The sequence below is a fragment of the Xiphophorus maculatus genome, chromosome 22 (genome assembly GCF_002775205.1).
Source record: "Xiphophorus maculatus strain JP 163 A chromosome 22, X_maculatus-5.0-male, whole genome shotgun sequence".
NCBI lineage: Eukaryota > Metazoa > Chordata > Actinopteri > Cyprinodontiformes > Poeciliidae > Xiphophorus > Xiphophorus maculatus.
In genome coordinates this window covers 25,067,513-25,082,987 of record NC_036464.1, presented here as the reverse complement: position 1 = coordinate 25,082,987, position 15,475 = coordinate 25,067,513, and the positions used below count along the sequence as shown (strand labels likewise).

At 41.5% G+C, this 15,475-nt stretch overlaps 1 protein-coding gene across 3 annotated transcripts in view; it reads right to left on the bottom strand.

Annotated features, from left to right (window-relative positions):
- ltbp1 (latent transforming growth factor beta binding protein 1) overlaps positions 1 to 15,154 on the bottom strand; it is an 80,401-nt gene extending 65,247 nt beyond the window's left edge. For 2 of the 3 annotated variants that reach the window (XM_023326991.1, XM_023326990.1), the window contains exons 1-2: positions 14,378 to 15,153; positions 5,535 to 5,605 (exon numbers count right to left, since the gene is read on the bottom strand). In XM_023326991.1, the coding sequence (XP_023182759.1) occupies positions 5,535 to 5,605; positions 14,378 to 14,724 (418 nt within the window). In that variant the 5' untranslated portion in view covers positions 14,725 to 15,153. Of the gene's footprint in view, positions 1 to 5,534; positions 5,606 to 14,377 lie in introns of all 3 variants that reach the window. The other variant, XM_023326989.1, reaches the window with a different exon arrangement.
- Between the last annotated feature and the right edge of the window lie 321 nt (positions 15,155 to 15,475).

The following is a 15,475-nucleotide window of genomic DNA, read 5'->3' as shown; positions in this document are numbered from 1 at the left end:
GTTCCTCGGCAAACCTCGAGTCCCACTGACGTCTATTTGATGCTGTTCCTACTGGGAGCCTAAACTGGTTTAGAACCGTTTTTGTCAGTGAGTATACTTTATGGTCTGGTTTAGATTGATGGTTTTCAAGATGTTTGTGTTGAAGGATTGGGAGTAACAGTTCTGTTGAATCATTTTTAAAAAAGAGACTAAAACCCAACCTATCCTAGTTAGTTTGACTCAAAAACTTCTACAAAGACTCTGAAATAAAGAATACTTTTTCATTTTCAGCATAGAAATTAAAAGCGTCAAGAAGACGTTCCAGGAAAATGACGTATGACTGGAATCCATACATTGTTTAACTTTAAAACAACTGTTTCAGTTCCACCACATACAGCTTTTTTGTCGACAACATGTTCATGACATGACTAAATTAGGCCAGTTTGACAAAGTGCTATTCTTTCATCCAATTCAACTATTTGACGCCGCTTGACTCCCACCAGTATGGAGGAGTCATTGGAACGTTTCCAGATAAGCTTCTGACTCTGATCTAAAGCACATTGTTCACTACTGCCACACAACAGTGAAGAGCAGGAAAACTAAATCTCAGGGTAGAGGAACTTTCCAAGATACATCTGTGGTGATTTTCTAACTCATTTGTTTGGTCATGGACCACCTGGAAGATTCCTTCCTGATTTCCTTTAAATGTCTGGCCGCGGCGAAGGTAACAACGTATGTTGCAAGCGGCTTCATAATACTCCATCCATCCATCCATCCATCCATCCATCTTCTTCCGCTTATCCGAGGTCGGGTCGCGGGGGTAGCAGCTTCAGAAGGGAGGCCCAGACTTCCCTCTCCCCGGCCACTTCTTCCAGCTCTTCCGGGGGAATCCCGAGGCGTTCCCAGGCCAGCCGAGAGACATAGTCTCTCCAGCGTGTCCTGGGTCTTCCCCGGGGCCTCCTCCCGGTGGGACGTGCCCAGAACACCTCACCAGGGAGGCGTCCAGGAGGCATCCTGACCAGATGCCCAAGCCACCTCAACTGGCTCCTCTCGATGTGAAGGAGCAGCGGCTCTACTCTGAGTCCCTCCCAGATGACTGAGCTTCTCACCCTATCTCTAAGGGAGAGCCCAGCCACCCTATGGAGAAAACCCATTTCGGCCGCTTGTATCCGCGATCTCGTTCTTTCCGTCATGACCCAAAGCTCATGACCATAGATGAGGGTGGGAACGTAGATCGACCGGTAAATCGAGAACTTCGCTTTTTGGCTCAGCTCTCTCTTCACCACGACGGACCGGTACAGCGCCCGCTTGACAGCAGACGCTGCGCCAATCCGCCTGTCGATCTCCCGCTCCCTTCTTCCCCCATTCGTGAACCATTCTCCTCCATGGGCTGCCACCTTATCGTGGTGGAGGGGTTTGAGTGCCCCAATGATCCTAGGAGCTATGCTGTCTGGGGCTTCATGCCCCTGGTAGGGTCACCCAAGGCAGACAGGTCCTAGGTGAGGGACCAGACAAAGTGCAGCCCGAAGACCCCAATGATGAGTAAAAACATTGGACTTGGTGTTCCCTCGCCCGGACGCGGGTCACCGGGGCCCCACTCTGGAGCCAGGCCTGGAGGGGGGGCACGATGGCGAGCGTCTGGTGGCCGGGCTTTTACCCATGGAGCCCGGCCGGGCTCAGCCCGAAGAGGAAACATGGGCCCCCCCTCCCATGGGCCCACCACCCGTGGGAGGGGCCAAAGGGGTCGGGTGCACTGTGTGATGGGTGGCGGCCAAGGGAGGGGACCCTGGCGGTCCGATCCTCGGTTGCAGAAACTGGCTCTTGGGACGTGGCTTCATAATACTCGCTGGCTTTATCGGCGATTTTCTTTTCTTTTTGTCGCACGGTTTGGAAAAAAATGTTGAGCTACCTGGACTTCCACTTTCTTCCACTTGAAGAAAAACCAAGTGTAGGTGGAGGGAAGATGTAGGTGTTGAACTAAAAATGAAACCAAATCCTATAACATCACGACTGCGAGAGATAAAGACATTAACCGCAGTAATGTTCGCTATGGGGTGGGTATACCTGCTTTGCTTATCACATTAGGTGCTTCTTACCTCAGTATGTCACCGTAGTATAAACCAAACATCAGCAGCTTTCTTCAGATAAGTTCCACAGAGGTAGTCAAAATTAGATTTAGACACGTAAAATAAAATCGTAACACAATAAGTTGATTATAAAAGGTGCTTGTGAGGATGACAAACATCAACCACTGCGGTTACACACAGAGGTAATGGCTGTGCAGTTGAAAAGATCTGCAGGAAAAACCCAATAAAACAATTCTGTAACTGCAAACCGCTGACTGATACATTTTTGTTTCCCACATGCACAGTCATGAAGCATCACTTTGCACAAAAGACAGTCTCTGTGCTTTCTTATGCAAATAGGATGAAATAACAGAAGGAATATTGAATTATTTATTTAATTCATTTAATTGAATTAATATTTAAAGAATGACACAACTTCGGTTGCAGATGTGAACGGTCTCGCAGCATGGTGTGGCCTTCATATGATGGTTATCTGTCTTAGAGCTGCACAGTCTCCCAATTACATTACCATTATCAGTCTGTGCAAGGTTAATATCCCAAAGACTGGAATATAAATAAAATGTTGACTAAATGATTCCAGCTCTCATGAGAGGAGTTTTCAAAATACAGTGGTTCCTGATTTTCGGTATTGTTGTCTAACTTAAATGTTTCAGTACCTGAAACCAATTTAAATATCAGTCACAGATTAAACAAGTAAACACAAATAGCAGTTTTTAAATGAAGGAGTTAATTTTTAAGGGAGGAAAAAAAACAACCTGCATGGCTGTGTGAAAAATGGATTACTCCCCCTGTTAAACATTACTGTGGTTTATCACATCTGAGTTTTGCTGCTTCAGGACCTTGGAAGACTTGATGTGATAAATGGAACCATGAATTGTGCTGTCAACCAAAACATCCTGAAGGAGAACATCTGGCCAAGCAACTTGGCTTCTGCAGCAGCACAACAATGTAGAACACACCAGGAAGTCCACCTCTGAATGGCTGAAGAAAAATAAGTCTTTGGAGTGGCCTAGTCAAAGTCCTGACCTGAATCCGAGAGAGATGCTGTGGTGGCAGAGAAAATGGAGAGATAGCCATGTGGTAAAGGAACCAAGGACAGAGTGGAACTCAGGACGGCCACGTTGAGGTCTGCAGCCTCTGTCTACGCCCGCCCTGACCACAGCACCACGCAGCACCCCAAAAATTATTTTTATTTTAAATCCTTATTTGCATTAAAATGACTCAAATTGAGACCTTTTCATATTCCTGGGTTGGCACATAATCCCATACAGCAATGCTGCAGACACCCTGGTGGTCCCTCCACTCCCTGCTGCAGTTCTCCTGAACAACGCTGCCTGGGATTAAAAAACAGCTAGCCTGTTGCTGAGTTTAAAACCTCAGCATCACAGCAGGTACATCTATGGCCTCTATGGAAAATGTAAGCAAAACTGTTGCTTGAAGGGATATTCCCTATGAGGCAAACAAAACAGCAAAAGCCCAAAGCCAGAAGTTCCTATGCAGGCTGAATTACGCAGCAGTGGCTGAAAAGCCAAGAAGCACCGGAAACTTGGCGAGCCTTGATGTAGACCAACAGTCTGATGTTTATGAGGAATTTAGAAAGGTCAATAAATCTCCTGTATCTGCAGCAGAGTAGGATTAAACATGCCGGACAGCAGGGAGTAGGGGGCGATTCTGTTTCGAAGGGGTCACGTGAGGGTACAACACAACTGATCGTCCACACGTGGATGACCGTGCAACTATCCTGGATGATGGTAGCTTTTAGACTGTATTCAGTGTAAAAATTATCCTCACTGGCTTTTGTGCCTCCCTTTACTATCTAGAGTCTCTGCAAGAACAAGAGCATCTCTGACAATTACAATATGGTTCCAATAAAGCTTGTTTGTAAGTTTAAAGGTACCTTTTATAAGATACCAACCTTTAAACAGGAGCAAATGTTTTTTATGAAGCCCCCATTTCTGCATTAAAAATATATTTTATTAGTCTGATGCAATATTCTAGTCCTGAATGTCATGTTTTCATTAGCTGTAAGCTGAGAGTCAGAACAGGTCAGTCTGTGTGGAATTAATCTAATATGTTTCACTTGGGGAACTAAGTTACTGATATGAACTTTTCAATCATTTTCAAATGTATGTAATATGACTGTATATGCCATTTATATGTGACTGAACAGTAAATAATGAAGTGAACTATATAAGTTATTTTGTATAGTCACATACAATATTATTACATACTTACTTCATTTTTATTAACAGTGTGTGAAGTGGCTTGGAGCAAGACTGAGGCGATAGAAAAAGCAGCAATGATTCTTACTTTATAACATTTTTCTTGGCTTATTACAAAGTCTGGCTCTTACATGTGAGAATTTAATTCCACCTGAGCAACAGCAGATGGTGCTGGCCCGTGAAACCCCGGCCGTTCACATGAACGAACACCGTCTCGGTGCGTTGTGCCAGGAAAGGAGCTCCAGCTGCCTATTATGACAGAACAATTTATATGATTTACACATAAAAAATCAACTAAGGAGGGGGCTATAGTGCTAAACTAGCAGTAGATGGGAGCAGCTGAATATACGTCAACCAAAAAGGAGCTTAGAGAATGAAATTGCAGCACCTCCAGTAGAGAAGCTGCAGTACGACTAGTTACTGCCACAATGTTTTAGGATGGGAATGGTGACCTCAGGACGATATGAGGTGTTTGTTTTCCACCAGTCAGTCTTTTGCATGTAAGCCAACAAAGCTGTTCTTGACCAACCAGAGCATGTTCTTCAGGTTGGATCTTTTAAATGGTTTCTGGTAACAGAACCTCTCATGGCTTAATTTCAATAACATCCTTTTTCTTGCTACTCTTACATAAAGTCCAGATTCTCCAACCAGAGGTCTTTTGTAGGGCCCCGTGAACTTCCTTTTATTTTCTCCCTTTTTCCATTTTTATTATTCTGAATTTCACTTTTTTTTAATAAACCATATTTTGGGGTTAATAAACATACTTTTTATTAACCCCAAAAGTATGCAGTGAAGGTGTGAACGAAAAACAGTTTAACAGATCAGTTACTGTTATTCCGTTTCACAACGCAGAAAGCTTTGGTTCAGCAGAACATTAGATGGTTTTACAAAGGTGTTAAAAAGTGTTTCCATTAATTTTATTTTTAAGACCTCCAACATTACGCGCAAAACAGAGAATCTAGTTCTAACTAGATTCGAACTAAATTTTAACTAAATGTTTTAGAGTTTAGCTCAACCCCAAACTATTTGTCACTTAAAAAAACAACAAAAAGCGAAAGCTTTGCTCGTTTCCATAACGATCGGGATCTTTGATCATTTTTTATTTCTTCCGTCTGTCAAAGACACCTCCATTGAAGTAATGACCATCTGTAGGTGTTATAAATTATTTTAGAGAAGCTGTAAAGAATATGTTATGTACATTAAAAACAGCATTTACATACTAATAGGTGATTTAGTGTAGACTTACGTTTGGTGCACCGCTGCGATCCCTGAGTTTTACTCCAGCCGTGGCAGCACTGCCCTCCACAGACATTCACCCTGCACACCAAAACAAGCAGAGAAAGTTACAGCGCTGCAAACACCATAGCAACACCAGCACAGAGGAACATCGGCTCGTTCATGCAGAATTATGGTCATTTGTCCAGCTCTTTTTCAACAGCAGCGTTGTGTTTTAAATCCACCGAGAAACGTCACCTCACTCTGCTGGTGTAATCTTTGAGATTCAGAAAGACGTCATTTCAGTTCCCCAGCACTGACCCGACTTACACATGACAGGGTCCGTTTATCCAGTATGTTGTTAATGTATTGCACGTTCACGTCTCATGGGACGGCCCTCGGTTCACAAGGCAAGTCGTGAAACATTTTTAAGACTTTACGTCAGAAAAAGATGCTTACTGGATTCAGTAAGCAGGAACTCTGATGTAACTTTCCATTCAGTAGGTAATTAAAGACACAATGTTAGCGGATGTCAGATGGGCCGGGTTTTTAAAGTATATTGAAATAAGCACGGAATTGGAAAAAAACAAAATAAAACATAAAATACATAAAACCATTTTAGCATAAAACAAAACACAGTGCCATCATGTTGAAAACTAAGCCCCATCAGGATTCAGAACCTTTTAGAAGCATTAGAAAAACCTTTACTAACCTCAAGCTCCACTGAACACTTGTGGAATCAGCCTGGCCAGTGTGACCAACAAAAACACAGTAACTGACTTGCAGCAAAATGCTTTTTAAAGAACTGAATGGCACCCCACAGCAGTGTGTGACCGTAAGGAGGAACTGGGGAAGTAGCAGGCTGCAGTAACTGCATATGGTTCTCCTGCACACAACTGTTGATTGTTCTAGTTTAAAGAGAACAGAAATAAAAAAATACATCAACCAAACCATGGCCTCAATTTTTGTTTTATTTTTTACTAATGTTTCTTGTTTTATGGTCTGACAAGTTGTAAGCAATAAAATTGTAAATGCAAAATACAGCACATATCTTAAACATGTTTTGATAGTCTGATGAAATGTCAATAAGCAGTAGGGAAGTGACACCAAAAAAGACGACCCAATTGGCAGAGGTATACTCCTCCAAATTTCCTTTTATTTTGTCTTTCTTTTAAATAAACATCATTGTTCATATCCATAGCCAAATGATAGCTTTTAATTTCTCTGTCTTGCCACGCACACTAGAATATTAGCTCATGTCAGGTGTATTAAATGAGTCTAAATGCAAGGAGATACCTTGATGAGGCTGATGAGAACACAGGTGGCCTAGAGCTCTCCACCAAAGATCCTCTCTGAAAGGATGTCTCACCCAAACAAAAACACAGACACACCAGAATCCTGACTGTAATCTAATCATATAAAGATTAAATTAGCAGTACCCACCGTCCCAGAATCTGACTTTTGAGTCTTTTGAACACTCAACGTGGTTTAAATAGAAGCTGAGAAGATGGACTGAAGAAAATGAAGAGTTGTGGCAAGAAAATCTGTGACGAAAAGGCAATGAGACACACCGCCCTGTTTAACCCACTTTAATTGAACTTTAGTTTGTTTGTTTAGAAGGTCAGGTTCGTTTGTGGAGATGTGAATGCGTAATTGGGCTCTAATGTGGACCAAAAAAAGCAAACTCTGTTTCCACCTCAAAACCCAGGTCTTGGTTTGATTAAAGTGACCGCTGGTGATTATGTGAACACCAAATGGGCGTGAGACCGGTCCAAAAGCAGTAAGTGGACTATAGCGCAGGGCATTCTGCGTCAATTCAAACAAAACAAATGTGAGAATCTCACGTTTAACTGGAGAAATGGCTCGTCGTCTTTCCCAGAGACAAAAGAGAAATCCTACAACCGCTAAAATCTGACGTCACTCCATTTCTGTTTACATTTTGTGAATAAAGTTGAGTTCAGTGTCTTCTTCAGAGGTCTTCGTGTCATTTAATTAATTAGTTTTTGGTGCAGCGCCCCCGTGGGTGAGGTTTTTCCATTAGTTTGGATCATCTGATATAGTGCAGTGTGAAAGAAAGCCGCACCGGCTGAAGATGTAACAAATGTTGCAATTTTGGTCCTAATCAAACCGAGTCTACCGGACAACCAGGTGTGAAAAAAACCTAAAGTAGCCTCAGTACATTCTGCATTCCATTTAAAATGCACGGTTCAAAATATTAAGCAATTACTACACTTTTGCCCAATTTACCTATAAACTGAATCGCTTTACCAGGTAGTACCAGTTGCATTTTTTCATGTGAAGTCTTCAGCGAGAGCAAGATGAAGGGAAAAAGCAGCAGCAGGCTGTGTGTGGTCCAGCAGTCTGGTCCCAGCTGCTCAGTCTGCAGTCTGGTAGAATGTTTTAGTGTGTGATAAGTGAGTAAGGTACAGCTGGGAGTTTCTGTCGCCCCCATCGACAGCAAATGACTCTTGTTGGGTCATTACCAGCTTCCACAGTGCTGCAGAGATCTGGAGGGGTGTGTTCATGTTGTACTTGTTCAACAGTCTGCTTCCTGTTATGTTAATGTGACACTGCATATCCAGGGCTCATGCTGCCTGTTGTTTTCTTGTTGAAGGGCTGTTTCTTTCCCTTTTTCCAACTATTTCTGTTGCTTGTGTCACATCTGAATGGACATTCATAAGTTTGGTATGTGATTTTCACAACAACCCTGTTGCAGGCTAGGTATGCTTGGCTGCAGATAAGAATCTAGCAGCCTTGAGCACATCAGGGCTGACTTTGACTGAGGACACTGAAAGATGTTGGACCAAATTATTGGTTTTTAGTGATGGGTGTCTCCAATAAGGAAAAATTATGTTTCAGCTTAAGCATAATTTAACCAACTGATTGACAATTAGACAAGTAAATTTAAGGATAAAGACTGAAACAATCAAAATGAAACCTACTTGCTTTGAATAAGACATTGTGTGACACTTTTAATGTGGTCATGCTACTGCATTATATGTCACAGTCCTTTGCTTCAGCTTCCTCGGACCAAACTTCGGGTCAGATTGATTTGTATGAAGGGAATAATAAAGACATCTATGTAGAGAGGTTTGTTTTTGATCACATTAATATTACTTGAAAGAACTTTTATAGTTGTACTGAATCTTCCTCTAAAGTTGTAGCTCAAGTATAAACTGACCAACAGAAACTTCAACCAGCTTCAGTTCTGAGCCTGATCTGTCGACTCTTTTTCTATTAGAAGCCGAGACTTGTTTAAACTGAGCCGAATCCTTGGTCTATTGGTCTATCTGTGCCGCATGTTGTGAAAACCTGCACTGTGCCAAAGCGCTCGCTTTGACATTTGTGTCTTTAATGGGACCTCAGTCTGTCTAAATGTGATGGGCTCTACCACTCAGTGTTAAAATAAATATGGTGCTACAATTTTCAATAATTCATTTCTCGTCACAATGCCGCTACCGTTACTCATAATGAAATGTCAGTTGAAGTTGTCTTCATCCGAGTTGGATATAAGAGGCAAAACAATTTCATGAATTCTGCTGATTGGTTGAGAAAATGTCTACTAACCAACCAGAGGCACTCAGGTTGGTATTCATAATCCACACAATAGCACAAAGCACCTCTCAACATCCCATGATTCAACAAAATTAGTCACATGCTAGGCGTGTTGATGCTAACCAGGTAGGGCGACATATCCAAACATTTCAAGTCAGAACATTTCAGATCAAGATCAAATGGACTGTATAACACTAAGATACAAAACACAATCTAGTGTCCCAGGAGAGAGACGGTTCATGCTTGCTGTCACTCCAAAGAGTAAAATGATCTTTGATAGAAACATTTCAGAAGCTCCTTTTTCTGACATATAACCACCGGGTTGGTGGCTGTTTATATGTACCAAAAGTTTATAAACATCTATTGTGTTTTATTGTTTTGTCTCATTTCATATTGTCACACAGCAATATCTGAATGGCTTAGATTAGTGTTCAGTGTCTCCTGTTTGTAGTTCCTTCTGCCAAGTGTCCATCTATTTGAATCTTATAAACAATTACACACATTTTTAAGTTCCATTGAAAGGGAATCCAAATTCTTTTACATTTAATGTTATGAGCTACTTCTATAAGACTGCAACTTGGTTAAGTTTTTGAAGTGGTAACTGCTAAGTAGGGATGGACAATATGGCTGAAAAATGTATCACGATGTCAACGCTTTATATCGGTCAATATCGATAATCATCGGGTTACTTTTGTTTTAAGCATCTGGAATATTGTCAAACTGGGGACATTACCCCAATTTGATCTCAAGCTTTAACTCCATACCATTGGGTTTTTTAAGCCATTATGAGGAACAAAGGCAAAACATGAACCAAGCCATTCAAAGGGTTTTTGCCAGGTTACTAAAGAGGAGTGAGTCAGCTGATGCCACCCACTTAGCTTGTCAGGCCATGAGAGGTTGAGCAGCTAAAGCATTTCCTCTGCCTACATCTCCCAGAATGCTGTGCGGTTCTGGATTGGAGTTCAGTAAAACTATTGAACATTGTATCAAACATATCTATTGACATTGATCATGTATTTATTGTAGTAGAGACAGTTATCAATGTGTTAACCAGCCCTATTGGTAAGTGTAACTAATTACTTTTTTCAGGTAATCTGTTCAACAGTGTTAAGTACTGGCAGCAAAATGCAAGAAAATGTGTTTTCTTGAGTAAATGATGAAATTCAAAAGAATGGAGAGTTATGTTTCAAAGGTTCTTTCATTTCTGGCTCTACATCAATTTTGTTACAAATTTTAAAAAAAATTACTTAACCAAGCAACACATGAAAACTAATTCTAAACACTGAAATACGAAGGGGAGAAGGAGCAATGCTTTCTTAGACTTTTGGATAATAGTATGTTTTCCACCAGAAAAATGACTCTCTAGATGCATGGTCGCCACAGAGACCGGAGGTGTTCAAAGAAACCATTGTGCCAGCTTCAGGATTCCAGTCCAAAGACTGGTTCCATTATACACTGGAAACAGAAACGTTGAATTCTTTAAGCAAAGATTTTCCTCTACAAATTTTCACATCCATTCTCCTTTCATAAATCCAACGGCAGCATCCAGGTGGCGCTTAGCATTTCACCTTTCTGGATTACTTTGAAGAAAACGTATAACAGAACTGATCTTTTTGAAATAGGCTTTGTGTGTATAAATCCATAGAAATCAAAATGGCAGCACATCTGTTAGAGGCGATCTGTTAGCAGAGCAGTACATACCCGCAGCACCACAGCCTGAACCGCAGCCGCAGCCAGACGACCGAACCCAGCAGCTGCGGCGCAGGCGCACCACCAGCATCTGGACACAACCTCAGATACTTTATGTCAGCGTCTCATCGGCTCTCATTTCCATTAGCCTAGTGTACAGTACAGACCAAAGGTTTGGGCACACCTTTCTAATTCAATGGGTTTTCTTTATTTTCATGACTATTTATAAGGCAAGAAATCCCACTTATTAACCTGACAGGGCACAGCTATGAAGTGAAAACCATTTCAGGTGACGACCTCTTGAAGCTCATCAAGAAAATGCAGAGTGTGTGCAAAGCAGTAATCACAGCAAAAGGTTGGTACTTTGAAGAAACTAGAATATAAGGGTTATTTTCAGTTGTTTTACACTTTTTTGTTTAGTGCATATTTCCACATGTGTTATTCATAGTTTTGATGCCTTCAGTGTGAATCTACAATGTCAATAGTCATGAAAATAAAGGAAACTCATTGAATTAAAAGGTGTGTCCAAACTTTTGGTCTGTACTGTAGCTGTGGATTGGCAAGACTGAAAATACAGACCATAACCGACATGACAAACCAAAGGCTACATAAAATTCACTTTTCAGAGCAGAACTGAGCTGGCCTTGGTTACAGGTGGGTAGAGTGTCAAAGGTTACACTTCCAAACAACAAAAATGTACTACCACAGCACCCCTACAGTTCTATTAAACCACATATGTGTCACAGAATATGAGAGAAAGTCTGGACGATAATGCAGTACTGCCCTTCCCCCACGTTGCTGTGAAGTAAGCTGTCTGAAAGATCAAGCATCTCACAATTTATCCCTCTCTAGCTAGAGACAATGTGGATGTTTTGAAATCTCTATGGCCACAAAAAACACAACAACCTTCAACAGTATTCAAACACTACCAATAACTTGGCCTGTCAGAATAACACATTTTGCTGGAATTGTCCCAAAATGTACTGCGATAAACGAAAATATTGTTGTTTTGAGAAGATTTTCAAGTGATAAAATTATAATGGCATAATAATGCAGGGGCACTTTCTCAAAGACGAATAAACTTTAAATTCTAATGAACATCTAACACTGAAACTGGAAGACATTTTAAATATCCAAAATAAGTAAACAAAACAGAAACAACAAATAAATCTCAATAGACAAAACTCTCCCTCAAAAAAAAAAAAAAAGGGGGCAGTTGAGACCAGAGCACCAGACTGAAGAGTTTTGTCATTAAATTTTTTGGTAGAAAGAGAAACAGATTCATAGATTTACTGCTTATTGCAGCAAGCCCACCAAAAACATCAGTGGCTGTTTATTACTATGTTATTTTAGCAGTGCAGATGTTATAATATCTGCTTTCCAGCTTAAACAAAGTAATTAAATGCATGTTTGGAATCTTTTTCTCAACTGGATCATACAATCCTACTAAGACCATCCAGCCCACACAGTAAAAAGGTTCCCACCCTGAGGGAAGCTGGTTTTGTATTTAAACGCCACTAAATAGATTTGGATAGCAGCTTGCTCGCAGCAGAATCTCATTTACTGTGAGGATTTGAGTTTCTCTGTGTCTTTATTTGGGTTTCTGTGTTCTGCCGAGTCTCCGTGTTGTCCCGTCTACCCCTCGATTGAGGACACCTGTTCCTTGTTTCCCCTCATTGTCTCCCTGTGTACTTTAACCCACCTGTGTTCCTCGTTGGGTCCTGGTCAGCTTGTCTTGTTGTCTTGCCTGCTGTCAGTTGATTACCAGTTGCTACCAGAGATTAGCTCCCAGCTTTTGTTCATTCTGTGCTGCCTGGATTTCTGCATTTTTCATAATTAAACCTCCATTTACTCCCCATAACCTGGGTCTGCTGCATCTGCCTCACCACTCAACTACCACAAATTATGACATTTGCATTGAATGTAAAAATACTAATAAAAAAAAAAAGAAAAAGCACATAGACTTGTCAGAGCAAATGTGGAAAAAAAGTGAAATATTTGTCCTGCCAGGTGTGGAAAACCCAAGCAAAGTCACACAGGCTGAACCACAGGAGAGCTCCATGCAGACCACAGACGCACAGATTGGGATTTTACCAGAAGATACTGATTTAATGTTTTTCTTTAAGGTCTGACCCGCTGATGTTAAAAGAGAATAATACATATTAGCACTATGACACTCAAGTCAGGAATTAAATATCATAAACATCTTTTAAAGAAAAAAACAACACTGCACGCTTCTTGATTGAGCTGGAAGTTTTGAATCCCACAGGATGAGTGTGGATGGCAACATTTATCCCCATTGCATCATTATTCCCTTATGCACTACTGAAGCCATTTAAATTCACACCTCTATAGTTAAGAATGCAGCCAATGGGATGTTTAATACTACAAATGTTGGTTGTTTCATCTTCCTGGCATATTAAGGTTGCTATTAGGAGAGCTCTGACACCAATAAAAGAGTAAAAATGTGAATTACATGTGATTCATGGAGGCGGAAGTGTGCGATCTCGGATGCAAAACATATTTTGCATCCGATTTTGCTCATAAATCCAGTGAATAATCTTAACCCTGAGCTAGATTGTGTAATAAATAAGATATTTAGGTTGACTAATATGTTCTAAAACAGAATTAAAACATGTAAACAAAATGCTAAAAGGTATTTTTAAATTTGGGTATGACACTTTTTAGACACACCAGGCATTTGAGGAATTAAAAGGAGCTACACTAATATTAAATGGTACTGTAAAAAATGTAGATATAATTGTGTGTATATATATATATATATATATATATATATATATATATATATATATATATATATATATATATATAATAATTATTATTATTATTATATTCAGGGAATAAAAGCTTCCAGGGCAGTACAGTAAAGGCATAAGTGGATAATGGATTGATGATTTAATATCGCAAAAGAGAGGCTTGGAGTTATTTGGACAGTACAGCAAAGATTTTGCAGTATTTTAAAAACTGTTCAAAAACATATTTTGATTCAAGTTCAAATTCTTTTTTCTTTTGTTTTTTGTAGCAATGTATAACAGCATCAATAAAGTGAACATACTAAGAATGAACAGTCTGTTTCATTCCTTAACTGTCTGGTGGCGCTAATAAGCATCAAATCTAAAAATGTACATTAATGGTGAGTGTAATGTTTACATAATGTCAAGGTAATGTAACATCTGTTTGACAGCAAAAACAAATGGCCAATTTTTTGTACAATTCAGGCATTAAGGGGTTAATCATCTGTTGATACAATTAAAGGCCAAAGAAGATGGAGATGGAAGTTTTAAGTATTGATTGAACAGAAATCTGATTTATTGGTATTTGTGTGGTGATCATTACTGATGGTCTGCTGTGAGGCGCTGAAAAAACAACTTTTTATTAATATTATGTAGCATGAATATAGTCGGTGTAATCAGAGAAACGCAATTAACAGTGTTGTGGGTTTTTTGAACCTCCTGCTCTGATCAGAATTAACGGGAACGAACTTCATCGGTACCGATCCATGAGTCTGCGCAGCTGTTCCCCTGGAGTTTTAGATGCGGTTCCTAACCGTGTGGGTTAAGGTTAAAAAAGCTGGAAACAAGTCCCGGAGTTTCCGTCCGTTCCTCTTACCCGGACAGCTTCATCAGCTGGTTCTGCTGGTTCTGGTCCTGTAGCTGCGGGGCTGGAGCCGCTGGATTCCCCATCCTGCGGTTCCGAACCTGGCTGCCAAAGCTTCCTGTGAGACCCACATTATAAACCACGGGCTGTCCGGACGGGCCGTGGCGTGTAGAGATGGAGCTGAGGCGCACCCCGCCTTCCCCAGGAGCCGAACCGGGGCCCGAGCCCGGCCCCGGCCCGGGCTGCAGCACGTACAGCCTCCTGAAGCCGCTGCGACTCGGCTGCCGCTCCACCGACTCGCAGACAGGGGAGAGGAACAAGCCGACGGAGAGGAGGAGGCCCCATATAACCCAAACCATGTCCACAACTGTCCGAGGAGAGGAGAAGAAGTTAGTCTGAGTCCGGTTCCCACTCCTTTCACTTTAGGCGAGGAGGGGAAACTTGGGTATTCCTCAGTATGTTCAGGTAAGCAGCGATTTCCAGCCAAAGTTACCGTTCCTCCAGGGGGTCAGGGGGGAAAAAGTGTCTGCTTATTAGAAAAAAGTTTGAAGTGAAGCAGGACATGTACGGTCAGAGGAACTCTGGGCCGTAGAAGCGCCGCCTGTCTTCTTTAAACACGGCCTGACTCGGTTTGCAGTCAGAGAAGCTGAGAGGAGAACTCCAGCGAAGTTCCTCGGTTGGAGGTGAACGGTGTCAGCAGGGGCGCGCGCAGCCTGCCTCCAGACATGACGTCAGGAGGGGGGAGCCTACACACTAACCCCGAGAGTTTCTTAGGGGCCCAGGAGTGTCAGGGGACCCGGACCGAACCGAAAGCCCACACCCACACAGACCGGACCCACCCCATCGAAGCACCTACCCACATGCGTCCATGTCTCTGTAATGTGATACTGACTCCCAGAAAATCAGCGAAAAATAACTGGCGAGTGGGTTTCTTCCCAAAAACAACGTCACAGAAAAATGTTCACTGGGTCAAGACTGAGCAGGTACAGACAGACACTTCCAGGTGGTGTTTGCTGTAGTTTCTTTACCACCCTATCAATTATTTTCTTTCTAAAACGTTTTATGTGACAAAGAGTCAACAACTCAAGTGTCATCCAAATTGCCAAAGTT